The sequence below is a fragment of the Euprymna scolopes genome, chromosome 39 (assembly GCF_053919585.1).
Source record: "Euprymna scolopes isolate OS-2025 chromosome 39, ASM5391958v1, whole genome shotgun sequence".
In the NCBI taxonomy this organism is placed as follows: domain Eukaryota; kingdom Metazoa; phylum Mollusca; class Cephalopoda; order Sepiida; family Sepiolidae; genus Euprymna; species Euprymna scolopes.
In genome coordinates, this window is record NC_136520.1 from 73,547,302 (window position 1) to 73,568,093 (window position 20,792).

Sequence of the window (20,792 nt, forward strand, 5' to 3'; positions counted from 1 at the left end):
ACCTCTCAGTTGCGTTACGTCATCATCAAATGCACACGTCTCCTAATGGGTGACCTCTGTCACGTACACAACTGTTGAAGGTCATTTTGTTTATTTAACTTAACTAATTTATGTAAACACCTTCAGCTAAACAATAACTTCCAATCTAAACTATTTTAACAATATCACTGGATAGATAGATAGACATATACAGGGTGGTCAAAAAGTCAGGTAACATTTTAAAGAAAAATGATATTAGCAATACACGTATATTTAAGTACCATACATTGAAATATAAAATGAAACAAACATGAAATATGTTTATTTTGTTAATTGTCATCCATTTCTCTCTATCAATCGCTGGAAGCGATTAACCACTGATTGTGTAACACGTGTAATTACCTGACTTTTGACCACCCTGTAGATAATAACTAATTTAACTTTTAACAATGTTATTATCTAACAATTTAAAGCAACATTCTAAATTTTAAAATTTAGCAGTGTAAAAACCAGACAAGTGCAAGATATATATTTTTTTTTTCAATAAACCTATTTATTTATTAAAATTAAATTCAAATTTTCAAATCATAAAAGATTCTTTGCCGGGAATTTTTTTTGTTTTTGTTTGCACTTGTCTAGTCTTTAAACGGTTAAATTTTAAATTCTGAATATCAAGATTTCCTATTTTATTTTAATTTTTTTTTCTCCAAAACACACACAAAATCTTCATTATAGTAATGCTGTTTTTTTTTTGTTTGTTTTAAAATATTTTGCTTGTTCCTTTTCCCAGTTGAACAATCCAGATATGCGAGTTGTGATTCTGAAGGATTATGTTAAACAGCATTTTCCTGCACATCCCCTGCTTGATTACGCCTGCCAAGTAGAGAAGATCACAACATCCAAGGTAAGGAAGCAAAAGATGAATGTTATCCTCATCTTCACCCTTGTTGTTTCACCACGTTTCAGGCAAATATTCCTCTAGCCTTCATCAGATTGTTAACCGCGACAGGATAAGAATTACTGCCTTCCATAGTTGTCGTGACAATAGCTTTCAATTTGGGTAGCAGTAAAAAAAAGGACAATGTTAAATATAGACCTGTTAAGATTTAACAATCCACGACCAATGTATTTGATTTCATCTGATATTTTATTTATTTGTGGACTATTGTCCTCATCTTTTATAGTTGTTTCACGACGTTTCGGCTAACTATTCCTCTGGCTTTCGTCAGACTGTAAACCGCGACGGGATAATAATGCTGAATCTCTTAACTTTATCTTCATTAATTACTGCCTTCCATAGTTGTTGTTTTACCACGTTTTTGCCAACTTATTCTCTAGCCTGTTTTGGATAGAATTGAAACGGCTATCTTCAGACAACGCTCACCTGAAACCATAGAGATTCAACATCTCTATCCAGATGAGGATAACATTTTGCAAATAGATATACAAATTACTCATCTCAAAGGATTCCAATAAAAAAAAAAAAAGCATTCCGGCATATTCCTCGATACGTTTCATTGTTGCATTACCACCCTTGTTTTCTAGACGGTGATTTGATAATTTGGCGTCCCTGGCGAAACATTTTCCAACAGATATTATGTATTATATAATATTATTTTTTTTATTATTTATTATTAACATTTTATTTGAAAATAATTGGAACAATATGAACAATTTTTATTTTTATTCAATTAAAATATTATTTAATATTTATTTCGTGTAATTGTTAACTTTATTTACGTGAAACATTTGTAAAAGTAAATAAGCATACTTTTTACAGAAAAATAGCGTTCTTACGCCAAACTACTTATAATAATACAAATACTACTACTCTTGATAACAAAACTACTGCTACTAATAATACCAATTACAATGATGCTAATAATAGTTATACCACTACTTCTAATAATACTAATACTATTACTACTACTAATAATAATGCTAATACTACTACTACTAATAATAATAATGCTGATACTACTACTACTACTATTAATAATAATAATGCTAATACTGCTACTAATAATAATGCTAATACTACTACTACTACTAATAATAATAATAATACTACTAATAATACTACTACTACTACTAATAATAATAATACTACTACTAATAATAATAATAATACTACTAATAATAATAATACTACTACTAATAATAATAATGCTGATACTACTACTATTAATAATAATAATAATGATAATAATTCGTCTAAGAATGTGATAAATTTCTTCAGTTAAAATATCTGTTGGAAGATGTTTCGTCGGGGACGCCAAATCATCTACCACCGTCTAGAAAACAGGGGAAGCAATGCAAGAATGAAATGTCTCCAAATTATGGCGAAAATAATATATAATGAATGAGAGTTAAATTGTATGAGAGTTTATCGTGGTGAAAATTTTGATTTTTAGAATCTAAATTTCAGATATATTTTTTGGTTGTGTCATCAAGTGTTTAAATGTAAAAGATAGACAATCCATATAATTCCAGACCAAATATACATGGTACTACCAGATTAGGCTGTCTGAAGATATTGGCTTCCTGACCAAACATTGATGCTTATTTTTCATTACTCTTTGAAAAACTCAATCATGTTCTGCAATGCCAAAAACAAAAGCAGCAATTTTCCTCTATAAAACAACCAGGTCAAACACCATTTAATAAATATTTGAAGATATAAAGAACTTAAAGCATAACATTTTTGGGGTGAAACTTACTATAGTGTCATTTCAAAAAATGCATTTCAGAGAAAAACATTATGTGCTTACATGTCATGCCATTGTTAATATAAATTCCAAAAATTATAAAAAATGGTCTGGTAGAAAAATAATTATAAGTAAAAACAGAATTTTTCAAAGTTAAATTAACTCTTTAGAAGATCGAAATCAGGGGGAGATAACTGCATTCCAACAATGACACTTATCTTTCAAGTCAGCTATCTTGCTTCTTAATAAAAACTGCACACTTTTTCTCTGAAAATTAACTCTAGTACATCTTCTACTGGACCATTTTTCATAATTTTTGGAATTTATACTAATTTCGACATGACATGTAATTAAAAAAATGTTTTTCCCTGAAATGTCTTTGTTCAAAATTGCATGATTGGGTCAGATGACACATTAAAGTAAAGTTGCACCACATTTTTTTTCGAAAATTACTGGATTTGGCAGTAAATTATCTGATTGATATGCCAACAAAAACAAGCAAACTAAACATCATGGATAAATATTTGAAGACATAAAGAACTTGAAGCATAAAAACTGCATAATTGCTTGTTATAGGGATGACCTTGATTTAGAATTTTTCAAAGACAAATATTTTTATGTGTTTTCTCTTTTTAGCTTTTTGTATTTTTTAAAGATTTTTGTCGTTTTATTGAATATTTGGATAGTTTTGGTTTGCCGACAGAGGAGGAATTGAACCTAGTATTTCACTCCAGTTCGTTTGTTTGATTGTTTGCAGTTTTCTCAAGAACCACACCTTGGACTTTTTTGAAATTTTGCACAAATATTAATCATGATGAAAGTAAATTTTTCACTCATGGAGGGGGACCCTGCATGCTTGGCTTGTTTAAAAATGAAATCTACTTAAATTTTTGTATATTTAAAGATTTGACCAAAAAAAAAAAAAATAGAATAAAATAATTCTGATTTTAATGGTTATTTGTAATAGGGTCCGCCATAAGTAACTATACACTTTCTTCTGCTTGTAACTCTCTACAAAGCATGTATAGTTGTAATAATGATCATTTTTTTTCTGTTTGGTCGAAAATGTTGATTCCTGGTTAACTTACATCTGTCTCAAGTGGGAACGACTAGCAAAAGGGAGTGTCGGCGCTTTACATGGAGTAATCTCCACATGGCGTGTTAAAAATTTCCATGATGGCTGACTTCAACACGCTCTCAAAAAAAAAAACGTTTTTTTCCGCTGTGAAAAAAAAACTACTTAATCAAATTAAATGAAATTTTTTTTCGGAGATCTTCAGTCTAAAACGGATACGTACAAAATAACCTTTTTTTCTATATTTTTATTTTTGAATGTCTTGATTAAACTGTACAAGTACCCAACTGACAAACAGAACCTCTTTTACGGATGCTATGGCACGTCTATATATGTGAAGTAATAAAAAAAATGACTCCCCAATATATTTGGAGTCCATATTGACCGTCATTTTCTTCCTAGGCTTAGTTTCCTTTATTTTATTTTTTTTCATCTTCTTCCAGAAACCAAATTTAATTCTTAACGTGGATGGATTCATTGGCGTCGCTATGGTTGACTTGTTCCGTAACTGTGGATGTTTCACTCGGTAAGTGGATCTTTCAACACTCCAATACATCAAATTGAATAAAAGCAAAAGAACACTTTTTAGAAAGACGATTCTGTTTGAATTTTTTCACCGACAATGAAGTGGATATGGTCTCCCTACATGTTTTTGTTTTTATTTATGTACTAGCAGGTCGCCCCGGCGTCGCCCAGCTGTAAAATACGCATAAATATTATATTTTAATTCATACTGAGACATGTGCATTCGAGTATTATGATTTCTTTCAAAACGGTTCACTTCGTGTAATAATAGTGTAAAAAAAAAAAAAAAATACTTGAGCTGAGATCGAAACCAAAACCTAAAGACAGTGACTTCATAACCATGAGATACAGAAGTTCAAGTGTAATGTGAACATACATCTTGCTGCTCAACTCCCTACGTAGTATTCCTGTAACTTATGTCACATAGTAGATAGCCCCCTACATCAAAGTGGCACTGTTTGGGGTGAAAATGTAATAATGAAAAAAAAAAAACCATTAGGCCAGCTTGACACGATCTTTTAAATGTTTTGAAACCTACTTATTCTTAACATAAGGAATCTATCATGGAAAAGACTCACGCATGCGCATTCGTGAAACAGTTGATAAACAGATAAAAATTCGATGACCCCCATCTTCCTATGTACCAATTTTTCAATTTTGACTCTTTAGCAACCCTTTTTTCCCAGATGAAAACCAATTCAAAAGTTTTCCACATGTCTGAATACCCTATATACCAAATTTCAAGTCTATAGATAAAAAATTCGGTTGAGAAGTGTCCTCACACACACGTTATCACTTTTCTACATATATCTCTATTATTATATGAAAGTCACTTTGTGTGTGTAAGTTGTTTTCTCCTAGGTTCCGAAACAGATGAGCCTATCTTTTGCAAATTTCACACAAAAGTAATTTATATGTCTGGCAGTGTTCTTAGATATGTTTTGTACAGAAATTCATTCGATAAGGATCAAAAATCGAAAAAAAATCCGATCTTAAAAATAGTCTTTCTTCTCTTATAGATAAAAAAGAAGAATTTTTACAGGGAAATAATTTTATTTCCCTTGCCTGGTGTAATGTAGATAAGAGAAGAAAAACTATGTTTAAAATTGTCAAGCCCAAAATATCAGCTAACGTGATATTGTAAACAAACACAGATAGAATTTGATGAACGACATTATTTTTCAATTAAAAAAAAAAAAAATTAAAAAAGATTTTTTTTTTTTCAAATTATTCCTCGTAATATATATTGATTCTATAATAATATATAAGCAATCTGTATAAATTGAACTATCATATTTAAGCATATTGTACGACTGGGCAACACCGGGTGTCCAGCTAGTCGATAAATTCATTTGTATGTGCCTCATCGTCATGTTGATGATGATGATAGAGAACAGTTGATGTAACAGTCAATTGACAAGAATGTAGTTGGGAAAAAGAAATATAAATACCTGGCCAGAGATAGGTTAGTTTAGAAGTCTGTCTAAAAGCTGTCAAATATGTGCCAGCAAGTAAAACTGGTTGTTAAACTGATTATGATGATTATGATAGGTTTGTGTTCAGAATTCCTCTTCTATTAAAAAACAAAAATTAAGAAAAAATCTGTTTGATGTGTGTATGTATGTATGTATGTATGTATATATATATATATATCAGCTGGGAGACTGGACGTTGCCCGGGATTGAATGATGATCAACGAATATTTCACACTCCTATATTTTTATTGTCATCGAATTCCGTGAAATCGCCTGGAAGGAAGCTTCACATACCTCCAATGCAGTAACTGTGTTCAAAAATTGTTATTCTACATTGCACTCTAGAGAACCTACTGTTTCTTTTATAAAATTATTTTATATAAACTTCTTTCCAGTTAACAAAAAACAAAAAACATTAAGAAATTTATCTGCAGGGTTTTGACCTACAGACCACAAACTGCAAAAAAAACAAGAAAAAAAAACAAATTTTCAAGTCTTATAAAATTCTTTGTAGTTAATGAAAAGAAAATTAACAAATTTATCTGCTGAAACCACGTCCTGCAAAAAGAACCCCCCAAAAAACACGCTATCAACTTACCCAAAGTAGAATTTTCATAGCCTATTGTTCTACCATTGTTGCTAAGCAACAACATGGAAAAAATGGCTTTACTGATGATAGATAAATTAAAATAACGGTTTCGGTTATCAGGGGTATTCTGAGACAAAACTTACTAAGATCACTCCCAGACTTATACACTAAAGTTCTGTAAACTGAAGAAAATCTGCTCAGCTGTTTGGGAGTCTATAAGGAACAAACTCACACACACAAAGTTGCATTTATATAATTGTAGAGATATCTGAGATGAAACAAAAATGTCATATTCCAAAAATTATGTAAATTCATTGTGCAGTTTTATTTTTATCCAAAAAAAAATATTTTTATGCAATTAATGAGAACTTGTAGGATCTCACAAGTTTGAATTATTGTTGAGTTATCTAATTTGTTTCTTGAGATTATTTTTAAGATGCTGACACAATACACTTCTGCTATTCTATTACTCATGAAATTTGATTTTCTTAAAAGTCAAAAGTAAAACTACATGATTATTTTCATTACCGGTACATCCATCAATCATAAAAAAAAAAAAAAAAAATCCATCAATCATATAAATTTAAAAAAAAAAAAAGAAAAGTTTTTTAATAGAGGGGGAATTCTGAACAAGGACCTAATCATGTTTTGTTTTTGTTTTGTTTTTAAAAAGTTTCAACTTTTTTTTATTCAGAATCTTAATTTTTTTTTTTTTCTTTTTTGTATTTGGAATCTTTCGGCTGCTGTTCTCATCTTTTTTACAAAGGAATCAACACTTATCAAGGCCCAGAGGCCACTCGAGGATAAGGGTTAAAGAGTGTACTGTAGTCAAAAAGGACAATATTATAGTAATTGTTAGAAGTGTAAATTTGGTAAATTGGATTACTTAAGGGGAATGGCTCATCACAAATTTGTTTACGTTAGACTTGAAGACAACTATATTGTAGTCGGCAGGTAAACGGAAGAGAGTTCTACGGGTGTGCAATTCTTAAGAAAGAAGTTTTGTTCATGGAATCTACGTTTAGGTTTAGGCACAGATAGTGGAGGAAATTATTGATGGTGTTTTCAGCTAGACAAGTGTTTCTTGTGAAAGTTTGACGATTGGAACTCAGACAAGCACTTGCCATGAAAATAACAATAAAGCAGAGACAGGCTCACAACGTCTCTTTTGTGAGGAAGAGGTTGCAGGGAAGAGAAAAGGGCATCCCCTACTAGACTACGAAATCTGATTTGAACAAAAGCAGCAATTTTCCTCTACAAAACAACCAGGTCAAACACCATTTAATAAATATTTGAAGATATAAAGAACTTAAAGCATAACATTTTTGGGGTGAAACTTTACTATAGTTTTATTTTTACGTTTCGATTGGTGTAACCTCCAACCTTCTTCAGGTGTACCTTGTTGAACTTGGGGAATCTTTCTGCCGAACTTTGGAATCTGCACAGAATTTCCAACAGAACCCTTTTATTAAACCACTGTATAACGTGTCCTTGTTCTGTCAGCCATGACCGAGTAGATGTTCTAAATAATTCGCAATAGTATTTTGAGTGACTGAGGATTGAACCTTCAATCCCCAGAAGAGCATAATTTACAACTGAATTTTACCAAGTATTTTATCCACTATGCCACAGGTAGTCCGAAGAATCTAAATAATACAAATAAATTAATCATTTCAAATTTCAGAACCATAATTCATTCCCGTTTTTTTGTTTTTGTTCACGTTATTAGAGAGGAAGCCCAAGAATACATTGAAATTGGAGCACTGAATGGTCTGTTCGTTCTTGGACGAAGCATGGGATTTATTGGTAAGAACAACTTTTCACTTCTGTTAATCCAGACATTTGATTAATTTGTTTCCAATATATCTTTCACATCTCTAGTGTAGGTTTTCAAGTTGTCTGTCCGCAATTTGTGTCCGTCGCTTAAAATGTTAGTCATTCTCACAGTATGGTTAACAAGAAATAAGCAATCAAAAAATATATAACAAATAACTTGTGCCAAATGACCTGCATAGTTTTAAAGTTCTGAAACTGTTAATTATTTTTGGTACATTCACTAAGTCAAATTTGTCAATCAAAAATAGTAATAGAATTTTTCTTTTTGTGGAATGGGGGGGGGGTCACTAAGGCTCAAAATTTAATCATAAAAAAAAAACCTTACTCTAATCTGACTTGCCCCCATCCTTGGACGTAGTGCTGTAAGCCCCTTTTCTTTTTACCATCTTTTATTTAATTATCTTTTCCTTCTCACCTTTGTTTGACCCAGGATCATTGGAAATCCTAATTTTTACTTCCTCCGTCTTGTTCCATAGGACTATGTCAGGTTTAATAGCTTCGTTTTTAGATAAATAGTTTTATGCGTAGTCATAGTGGATGGTGTCTAACTTATTTCCAACTGTTCTTTCTGGTAAACATGTTCCTAGGACTTTTTGTTGCATTCGATATTCAAATTTTTACAGATGGTTTAGTCGAGGCATCTACCCATTCCATTGTGCTGCATTGTATAGTAGCCCCCCCCACCACCCCCAGCAGAACAGATGGTTCACTCTCTACTTCTGTGCGGTAGAACCTGCACTTGTTGTCATTACTGAGACCACTCCTATTTGTGTGGGGTTGCGTGTGGCTTTTTATAGATAGTTCATTGGATATATTTACACATTTCATTGTGTTATGAAGGATCCAAACCAGAGATCATTGCACGAATTTCACAGCAAGCAACGACACTGGTCAAACTCAAACTCAGTTGGGACAATAGGAAGATCACATTCGGCTCAAAAATCAAACTGATGTGCTCTCATCTCCATATTTCTGTCTGCATGTGAGTCGTAAACTATTGCGGATCTCGAAATGAGAATATAGGCTCCAGATTGGAGACGCTTTCAAAGATCCTCAACATCTTGTACGAAGACCAAATCACGAATGGAGAAGTCGAGAACATTCTGATAAGGAGTCGGATCTACAGATCACTGGAAAGAATAAGAAAATGATTTGGTACTGCCACGTCACATGATCATCCGGTTTTGCAAAATCAGTTCTGCAGGGAACTGTAAATTGAGGGCGGAGGAGGGAGAGTCGACAAATTTTAGTGGGACAACAGCATCTGTGAGGGTTACAAGGAGGAACAGAGAGTGAAGCTCAGTCTACCACCTACGATGAAAAGAAGAATAAAATACGGTGGGATTACCAACGTCTCTTCTGCAAGAAAGAGCACATCTGAAGAGGGTGAAGTCCCCTCTGTTGTTAGTAGAATAATGATGTAAAATGATTGCTTGGTCCTTCGGCCAAAAATGAATACACGAATATGCATTTTTTTTTTTTTTTTTTACATGATAATCACCACTTATCAAGGCCCAAAAGCCACTCAGGGATAAGGGTTATTGCGTGTACAGTAATCTATGGGATAGTATCGTAGTAATCGTTAGTAATGGAGATTTGATAAAGTGTCTTACTTAAGGTGGCGGTTTATCAGGAATTTGTTTATGTTGGACTTGAAGACATCCAAGTTGTACTCAGGTGGGAAACAGGCGAACGGAAGAGAGTTCCACAGGCGTGAACTTCTAAGAAAGAAGTTTTGTTCATGGAATCTACGTTTTGATTTAGGCACAGATAAAGAATGGGGAAAATTATTGACAGTGGTTTCAGCTAGACGGGTGTTTTTTGTGAAAGATTGGCGAGGGGGGACCAGAGATTGGAGCTCAGACGAGCACTTGCCATGGAAATAACGATAAAACAAAGATAGGCTCGCAACGTCTCTTCTGTGGGAGAGATGTGCGATTCAGAAATACTTTATTATTTTGTAATTTATTTATTGTTCTGTGATTTATGTGTTTTATTTATTTTTTGTAATTTGTTTTATTTCATTTATTTTTTTTTTTTGTAATTTATGTGTTTTTCAATCGTTTTTACTAAGATTGTTGCTTTCTCCATCTTGTTCTATATCGCTGTCTCAGTTTTGATAACTCCATTTTTTTTTAGATATGTGTTTGTGGGACTTGTTCAAAAACCAAATTTTGTAATTTATTTGTTTTATTTATTTTTTAGTAAATAATTTTTTTTTTAAATAATTTATTTGTTTTATTTTTTAGTAATTTATTTGTTTTATTTTTTTTTAATTTATTTTTTTATAATTTGTTTTTTTTTTAGTTATTTATTTGGGTTTTTAGTAATTTATTTGGTTTATTTTTAGTGATTTATTTCTTTTGTTTGTAATTTATTTTATTATTTTTTATTTTTAAATTGTTTTATTTTTTTGTAGTTTATTTAATTTATTTTTTTGTAATTTATTTTCTGTAATTTATTTTCATTTTTTGTAATTCATTTATTTTTCTTTTTTAGTATTTGTTTTATTTATTTTTTGTAATTTATTTTTTGGCATTTGTTTTTGTTATTTAGTTCTTAAAATGTATATTTTTTTGTAATTTATTCTATTTGTTTTTTTTCCCCAGGTCACTATCTTGATCAAAAACGCCTGAAACAAGGCTTGTACCGTCACCCGTGGGATGATATTTCTTATATTCTCCCAGAAAGCCTTCAAGAATCTCTGTAGGGTCATTAATTTTTTTTTCTCTCTTTCTCTCTCTGATTACCCCACCCATACCAGTTTTTTTCCCCCTCTTTCCTCCTGCTCCCTGGGTACATTTAATTTTTCTTTGGTCTCTCTTTTTCTCACTCTCCCTTTTGCCCTCTCTTCTGTTCGCCAGCTCTCCAAGATTCAATTTTATTCTGCTGAGAAAAAAATGTTTATCTTTCATCTTTTTTTTACCTCCTCCATTTTCCTTTTCTTATTTTTGGATGAGGGCGTAAAACCACTCTGCCAGCCCTCGACGTCCTTTAAATGCAGAGCTGGCACTAAATGGAACTGTAGACATTAACAAGATACCACAACCACTTCCGCCGATGACGACAACGTCCCCTGGAGTATCAAAAACCTGCAGCCATTCGTCGGCCAGGTTGAGTAGTCTGTAGCCGATGTAATGTGAAATAATAGTTGCATTCCTATTGATCTGTGTGAAGTTGTTGTGCGTCCATGTTTGTAGTATATGTGTCTTTATAGTGTGTGTGCGTGCGTGTGTCTCGCCATCACACTTTTTGTTGCCTTCCCCACCGTGGCTGAGGCGGCAAGAATAGGAGTGACATGGCGGGAGGGGATGTGGCATGTTCACCAAACAACCCTTTTCTCCGAAGAATGACAGAATCAATAAAATGTAGGTGTATACAATATATATATATATATATATATATATATATATATGTATATTTGAATGAAAAAGGAAAATCGACAATTATTTATGTTCGTGATTTCATCTTTATTTTTCAAAGACTTTCTCAAGATGGGTGATGTGAAGAAGTTAAAATTTGAAATGTAGCACGTCTATGACATGATAAAAAAAACTTTATTTTTTTATGCTAAAATTCGATATATAGTATCTATGTATTGCAGTGTGTTTTTTTATAATAGTAATATATATAACTATGTATCGTTTTTTTTAATAATATATAAGTTAGTTAAAATTTGAAAAACATGGTGCGTCTGTGTAAAGAACTTTATTCAAAATTAAACAAAATGTTAAAATTTAAACTATGTGTTGTGTTTATGAACTAGAATGTTTTTTTTGTTTATATATATATATATATATATATATATATATATATATATATATATATAGGGAGAGAAATGTTAACAAGAAATAACAAGGTGCAAAATTTTAATATCTTTTGGGCTCTGCTCTCCCTAAAAACAAGTTTTTTTCGCGTCATAAATGCACCATATATTTCATATTGTGATTTCTCTTTTTTTCTTCACATCACTAATCTTAAGAAAGTCTTTGAACAATAAAGATGAACAGCATCAATGAACCTATAATTTTCATTATATTGGATCATTAATTCCATAACTATTTTATATATATATATATATATATATATATAATAGTTATTTGCACAATATTTGTTAGTGTATGGAATTTTCACTGAACTTTTTACTGTAGTCGGCTTTTATTTTTGCCGAGGAAAAGAAAGCTGTACTAATTATATTTGCTATTTCAGAAAAAAATCAATTTTAACTTCAAAAATATTGTTTTAATTTTTATGTTGTCTACGAACGTTTGCAGAGCTATGATTGATAATACTCAGTTATATTTGTTGACAGGAATGGTAATACAAAAAAAACGTATTGGAGGTGACTTAGTAGGGTTCAATCAGCTTGTAAATTATATGCATAAAATTTCCAAGGTTGAACTAGATAAAGGTGAAAGAAATCTTTTCTGAATTGAGAACAAACTGAATTGCTTGAGACAACTTAATAGAAAATCCAAGATGGCTGCCAGAATTATGCTTTTCAAAGGGAGATAATTCTGAATCACTTAAATTGATTTTTTTTTTTTTTTTCTGGAATGGTAAATATAATTATATATCTTTACACCCCTTCTTTTTTTCTTATTGCTAATGCAGTAATTAAAAAAAAAAAAAGAAAGAGGTTTCTGTTGTTTTTGTTATTAACGTACGTGAGAGTAGATGGATTCATACCTGTCCAAACTTGATTTGCCAACAATCATTACACAATTAACAGTAATTAATAAATAAATAATAACATTAAGTGCTTATATATGTTTATTACCTAGGCTGAATATCAATTTCAGTTTAAAAAAAAATAGCAACAATTCTTTATGCTGTACTTACTCATGAAGGCAAAATAACTACTGTTCCGAAAAGTTACAGAAATTCATCCAGTAGTTTTGTTTTTATAAAATAAATTCAACTTTTATCTGCTATTATCATGCTATAAAATGGGGGATAATCAAGTAAAGGTTAATTTCTTTCCAAAATCTTTTAGTTATCTCCCTTGACTTTCACGAGATGTCGATGATTGTGGCAATATTCTGTGAACGGCTAACAGTGGAATTTATTTTATAAAAACAAAACTTCTGCATGAATTTCTGTAAATTTTGATGGATGCTATTTATTTTTTTCCCTCATAAGTAAGTACATTCTTAGTCAATCTAGGTGTAACCATGGAAAGCATCTAATGATCTTATAGGTATAACGACCAATATGCCGGTTGGAAGTGAACATGCTGCCTCGTTTTTAATGAGTAGGTGTACCTTTTTCTTTTCTTCTTTTTTTTTTTTTTAAAGCTCTATCTAGTGAACACTTATTCCTAGCCGAACGACCAAGGAATGTGAAACTAATCTTACTCGCAAGTACTTTCTCGTTTGAATTAAACTTTAAAAGCCAAGTCAAGTAATATGGTTCATTTGTGCTTTTAAGCAGGGGGGGAAAAAAAAACCTCTATAATTTTCATGTGCACCTTTATAGAGAGTCCAGGGAGTCTGGGTTTTGCTATAACGATTATATGTCTACACGTAGCGTATCATCTGTATCAGTCGGTGGAGGAGGCTCTAATTAACCAGGTTAACTCTGAAGGGAAACAACTGAATCCACGCTGTAAAATGCAGCAGACAGAAGTTTAGTGAAACTATGCGTTAAATGTGGCAGCATGTTTGATTCTAGGCTGCGTGTTTGGCATCGTATGTTTTGATATATTTTCTTTCTATGCGTGCGTGTTTGTATGTTTTGATATATTGTTTTCTTTCTATGCGTGTGCGTTTGTCTGGATATTGTGTGTTTGGGTTGTTGACGACTCTAGTGGAAAGCAGTAATGATTGTCTAATCAAACACATAAAAAAAGTAACAAACTTGATTCACCGTCTCCGAACTGAAAACCAAAAAAAAAAAAAAAAAAAAAAAAAATCTATTCGCAAAGCAATAAATTCAATTTTGAACCGTCATCGTCCGTCTTCTTTTTTTTTTTCTTAAGTTTTATTTTCTTAACGATTTTGATATTTGAATTTTTTCTTTAACTCATAAATGCTAGGCCAGATAAAGATTCACATGTGATAATGATGATGATATTAATAATAAGGATATTATATTAATAATGATAATTATAGTAATAAAGATAGTAATATTAATAATGAAGATAATCTATTCAGTAAAGAAAGCTATCCTTTTAGTCTGTCTAGATAAAACTCAGAAACTATTAAAGATGCATATTCTGATTTTCGTATAACTTCACATTATGGTTAAGATATCATCAAAGACCAAATTAGTGACCGCCGAGTTTTTTATTCAAGGGAAATAACTCCATATCAAATTAAATAATTTTTTTTTTATTCGTAACAAAGTAATACACTTTACTTGCCCCATATAGTTAAAATTAAAACATTTTTCGAATGAACTGGATCAATTTAGAAATAATAACAAATGAATTTACAGCAACATTATTATATATTTTTTTATTTATTTATTTATTTTGATAAAAATTATTGATGAAAGCAAGAAATACTTAACGATCCATTATAAAGAAAGAAATTGGTCTATCTGGCTAAACTATCAATGGTGCACATTCAGATTTGATATACTGATTCACTGTCACCTCAAGCGGGTTCGGGTAAAAATATTTATACTGTAATATTCATTCATTTGTGGTTACTAGGGACCAAGTTGATGACTGCCGATTAAAAAAGATTTTCTCATGTAATAAATTCATAAGAAATAACTAGTTTAAAGTGTGTATTACTTGTTTTGATTGGACTTTTGTTCTCATCTTTAGTGTTATTTGTGCAACGTTTCGGTCGATGTAGCCTTCGACTTTTGTCAGGTATGTTGGTCGCCATCTTGGAAAAGGAGGAGAAAAGCTAGTGGCTCTGTAGATGGTTTCATATTCTTGGAGTTTTTTTTTTTTTTTTTTGTAGTGGTTTTAATTTGGCTGACAAAAGGAGGTAACTCTAATAAAGTTTGCCAGCAGGATTATCTCCCCTTTTTTCCCCATACATACGAAACCAGGGTGAAAAAAAAAAGAAAACAACTCCAAGAATACTAAATCATCTACAAAGCCAGTAACTTTTCTCCTTTCTTTTCTAAGATTGTGACCAACATGCCTGATGAAGGTCGAAGGCTACATCGACCGAAATGTTGCACAAATAAGATGAGAACAATAGTCTGATCAAAACAAGTAATATAAACAGTCTTCATCTAAAAAATTCACTGAACCCATTAATTTTCCTGATCTGATTACAAATTAGTAAATTTTAAATAAATTCATAAATTGCAGTTTTTACATTCCGGAATCAATTACTGTTTGAATTCCTGAACTGATTTAACTCCATGAACCAGTTGCATTATTTCCCCCTCATTTATGAACCGCTTAAACTTTAAACTCGTGAACTGATTAAAATTTAAATTGCTGAACTCATTAAAATTTAAATTCATGAACCAATTTAAATTGATGAGGCAATTAAATTTTAAATTCATGGAACAGTTAAAATTTCAATTGCTGAACCAATTAAAAAATGAGATTTTATTATAGGGGAGCAGGAGCAAATAAAAGTCCTTATTCATTGTAATATAGTTATCTATAAACTGAAGCCCTTGTTCTTGTGTTAAAGGGTTGTTGTCATCTGTTGTTCGCTAATTGTAATCATGGATTTGCTTAAATACAAAGGCGATTTGTAATTTAATATTTATCTGATATTGCAAAATTTTTTTTTTGTTTCCTAACTTTATTTTAAAATCTAAGATTTCAGGAATTTTAAGTTAGCTTGTTTTGAAAAGTTTTTTTTTTTTAAATTGTTATTCTGCACTATAAAATACAGTTTAAAATCTTTAAAAAAACATGTTATGAGAAAGGTTTTTAATCTCTTCCGGAAAATAAAGTTTTATCCATGGCAGTAAAGATAATTTAAGTTGTCAATGAAAAAGACAAGAAGGACTTCAAACATAAAAAGGAGAAATATTTAATTTACACAGGTCCGATAGACAGAGCCTCATCTAGGAATGCATGGACACGAAAAAAAATTTTTTTTTTTTTTTGTTTAAATCGTAAATATTTAAATTATTTAAATTTAAGCATACATGGATTTCAGATTCCAAGTTTGATTAAATGTGACAATAAAAATTTGGTTAATATCCTGGACAGGTTTCTGTTTATTTTGAAAGGAAAAAAAATGTAATTCCGTTAGCAACTTTGTTTTATGTTTCAAGTTGAAATGCTCTTCTATTCGCGAAGCAATAAAATCAATTTTGAACCAGCATCGTTTCTTGTTCGTCTTTCTTTATTGTTTTTTTATTTTACTGAGTTTTTGCTGAGTCACCACTTATCAAAGCTAAAAAATGGGGGGGGGGCAAAACACGCATTGTCGCTATTTAAACAATTCGCTGAGTTTTTTGTTTTTTTTCTTAACCTTTCAACCTTATCAAAAACGTTGCTTTTAAATATTTGGAAGAATATGTTGGAATTCTTTTATTTTTACAAATGAAAAAAAAAAAGAAAGAATAAATAAGGAAAGGAAGTTCTGACAAAACAAGGCCGATAGCCATTAGTCGCGTGCTCTCGTGTAATGAATGAATGAGTGAATGTAAGATTGACATGAAATTCTTAAAGATAAACTAAAATGACCGAAAAATGGGCTGAAATGACTTAAATAAATAAAAAATAAATGACTTAGAATGACTTTAATGACGAATTGAATGACCTTAAGAATGACTTGAATGCTTAAAAATAACTGAAATCCTTCAAAAACAACTTGAATGATCTGGAGAATGACTTGGATGGCTTTGAGACTGACTGGTTGTAAAGTGGGTTATCATTTTACATTAAATTAATAAAGAAAAGTGATCCCCCAGTTTATATCACAATAAGTACAGCATGTAGTAAGAACAGATACTACACTTTGATCTTCGAAAAACTTAAAAAGCTAAGAACAGTATATATTAACAAGACCTTTTATCTTAACCAAAAAGGCCAAGTACAAAAGTATTACGGACAGACTGACAGAGTGACTTATAGAATCGCTTGCACGCAACTGAAAACAATGCAAAATGGAAATATCTAGCAGACGATACACTAAGAAATTTTTAAGCAGGTTTAATTAAATTTTTGTAAAGAATTTTTTTATTTTGGAAGGGAAGATATGTAACAGAGTGTATGAGCGTGTGGGGAAAATATCAGCAAGAGCTGTAAGATAGCTGGCTTTCAAGTTTATTAGCAGCAGTAGCCGAAAAAAAAGCACATATGCAAATTAGGAAGTGCGTGTGAGCTGATGCGACAAGAAAAAGAAGAAAATGGACACCGCGTGGTTGGGAGAAGAAAGGTGTGGTTGAAAAAGATGAACATGTAAAGTAGAAGCCAGTGGGCAGTGGAACAGAAAGGGAAACGTGTGACAGGGGAGATGGACATGTGGCCCCGCAGTGGTAGAGAGAGACTTTTTAAGCTGATGTCAAGACGAAATGGTAATAAACAACTTCTAATAAAGAAAAGCAGTTGGATTTATTTATTTTTGTTTGTTCCTTTTATACAGTGCCAGACGGCATGAAGGTGGGTGGTGAGTGGGTTGAGAGAGGTTTGAATTGTAACAAACAAGCGTAACAGCAAATCACCACTTATCAATGCTAAAAATACCTTTTTTCCACCCCTCAAACAAGGCAAGGTAGATGGGGCTATTTGGAGTTGATCAGTGAGATGTTTGTTCACATTACATTTAAACTTCTGCATGTTAGTACAGTCAGGGAAAATTCCAAAATATAGTTGTCAGAGGGAAGAAGCTATTAGAGTAGTAGGCTTTCTGGGATCTAGAGACTTTAATAGTAAAGGGGTGGGATTTTGCTGCTTGTCAGGTTAGTCAGGAGTATACATGCTTAGAGGATACGAATGCTATGAGTTCATCAAAACACATTCCATTAAAGTACTCGTGTTACATGATAAGGGCTGTCCCCTTTTCATGTAAGTATAAAAATAAAGAGATTTAGTTAAAATGAAATAGAATAGACGAAATTCGAACCTCGTAAATTAGGTTTAGAAATAGATTACGAGAGAGAATTAGAAAATGGAATGTAAAAACCAACCATTGTTTAGCTTAGAGATAAAATAGTTTTAAGAAAAGGAATGTGCATTTGTCAATTCTGTTATGAAATTGAATTGAGGAATGCAACTATAGGATTATTTAATAAACATGTTTTTAAAATATTGGAAATTAAGGTTAAAATTCCTTTTGTAAACAAAGGAAAATGTTTTGGACGCGCATTTTCAGAACACGTGAAAGAAGACACATGTTTTAAGATGTGTATGACGTCATGGAAAATGGGAAGTTCTCGATATAGTTAGAAACTTTAGAGTTAAGCAAGGAGAGTCTAAGGATGACAGACGACAGTCTGGAGTCCAGAGATGGACAGTCGAACGTCTGGAAGTGAGACGGTCACCTTTGAAACATAGAATGTAAAACTTTGAATTCCTGACTAAGAAAACCACGACCGGTCGAAGAAGAAATAAACGTATCATCATGTGTTTTTATAAACGTCGTCTTTGTGTTGTAATTCTACCAAAAGGTAAAGTAAAATTGTCATATGTCTTATATATCCTGTGTTTTAAAATGTCTTTACATACACAATGTCTCTACATCTCATATCTACAATGTGAACACAAAGTCTGTCTCAACACTGTCTCCTCACTCTAAGAGCTTCTATTACACTTCTAAGTATGAACATTTTATATATATGAATCTCTTCATAACACGAACACAGAACGCAACATCTCTCTTAATAAGACTCTCTAAGACTCACTTTTAATAAGACTTCCTAACAACGAACAATAACAACAACAATAATAATAATAATAATGAAACCACTATATAACACTCGTAAAACGGGCATAGACAACATTGTGACAATAGTGTGGGATATATTAGATTGGAAACTTCTTTTTTAACTCTAAAAGTGAGAAACGAGTGATTGAAGCACCAGACCGGATGGGGCAACAATACTCCATGCATCTGTAACGTCTGCTGTTTGAATGCATCACTAAAACATGCAACCACCTCTACCAGGCATTACCTGTTTTTTTTTTGTTTTGTTTTTTTACATGGAGGTCACCACTTATCAAGGCCCAGAAGCCACTCAGGGATAAGGGTTATTGTTTGTACAGTAATCAATGGAATAGTTTATTGCCAATTGCCTGGCACACCATTATCAGGAAATGTCAACAGGGCTGGTCAGGCATTTTTTATGGGCTAGAGTGCACACAGCTTTTGCATGCTGGTTTTCCAATTCCTACCTTTTGATCTTGTCTAAGATATTCCTCCGGTAGAAGAATGTAAATGTTTTTGTTTTTTCATTATCTCGGGTTAATGGTGGCTTTGTAGAGATATAAGTACAGGTGTGAGTTATTTTCTAGCATGGTAGAGGGAATCTACCATCTTTGCAGCAGACTTGGCAATGTCTTTAATGTATTGTAATTGAGAATAAGGGTTAAATGAGATGGATAGCTTGTCACTTAAATAATGAAGTATGAAAAGATTACTTAGGTGAGATGGTAGGTCGAAAAGGTCTATCTGACCAAGTCGCTTGTCACAACATGCACTAGGTAAACATTTTTTTTTTTTTAAACCCTGCACTCTTGCAGTATTTAATCCAGATCCTCGGGATTTTCTGTCAATCATGGCTTGGGCTCGACCAACAATCACTGGATTAAGCCAGGCTTTTTCCAAATGTTGAAACACCAAATCGTTCCAAACTGAAACACCAAAACCCTTCTTCCAATAGTAAACAAATATATTCTGCCAGGGATCACGGTTGTATCCAACTGTTGGAAGGTCTATAACCTGTCTGTGAATAGCCTGCGTTTTGTAGATCCTGTGACGAAGGCAACAACGAATCACATCGAACGGATGTGGAAGGAAGCAAAACAAGAAAGGATGCAGAACCAATCGGGAGTGTTTCTATCTAATTATATTTATGCGGAGGCAAAACATTTGTTGACAAAAAAAAAAAAAAAATTAAAGTTTTCTTAGCAAAAAAATCATTCATCTTTTATAATAAAAAAAAACAACTTCTGTTGACAAAATAATTGTTTACTGCAAGTTTTCTTGAAATAAAAACTTCCACCTCACAATTTACGGTTAAAAAACCCCAAAACATTGACCTTTTCTTGAAAAAAAAACAACTTTTGTTGACTAAAAAAAATTTGCAAAAAAAAAAAAATTAATCAATACAAAATGCAACTTCTTTTGAAAAAAAAATATATATGTTCAGTAAATCTACAGTAGGTTTTTGTTATTTTTTATTTATTATTTTTTTTTGTTTGTTTGTTTTGAAATTTATCTGCATCTCTTACTTTGCTTGGCTTAATCTGGTGATCCGGGTCAAATACTGCAAGAGTACCAAAAAACTTATCCTAATTGTATGGTTAAAGCTGTTTTTTTTGTTTGTTTTTTTTTAAATTTTAAAAATTATTTTTTAAATGTTCAAAGTTGTTGACTGAATTGATCAATTGTATCAAGGAAATAAAAAGTTTAATCACTCCTTCACATTACTACGAGAGACGTTTAAAAAGTAATACCTCCTATTTTTTATTCCGCCTGAATCGATCAAAGGGGATTGTAAATTGCTTG

General features: G+C 31.8%; 1 protein-coding gene across 4 annotated transcripts in view; it reads left to right on the top strand.

Moving 5' to 3' along the window:
* LOC145263869 (ATP-citrate synthase-like) overlaps window positions 1-11,603 on the top strand; it is a 238,639-nt gene extending 227,036 nt beyond the window's left edge. For all 4 annotated transcript variants that reach the window (XM_080120941.1, XM_080120942.1, XM_080120943.1 and 1 more), the window contains 4 exons: window positions 770-883; window positions 4,206-4,288; window positions 8,081-8,157; window positions 10,797-11,603. In XM_080120941.1, the coding sequence (XP_079977067.1) occupies window positions 770-883; window positions 4,206-4,288; window positions 8,081-8,157; window positions 10,797-10,897 (375 nt within the window). In that variant the 3' untranslated portion in view covers window positions 10,898-11,603. The remainder of the gene's footprint in view (window positions 1-769; window positions 884-4,205; window positions 4,289-8,080; window positions 8,158-10,796) is intronic.
* The last annotated feature ends 9,189 nt before the right edge of the window (window positions 11,604-20,792 follow it).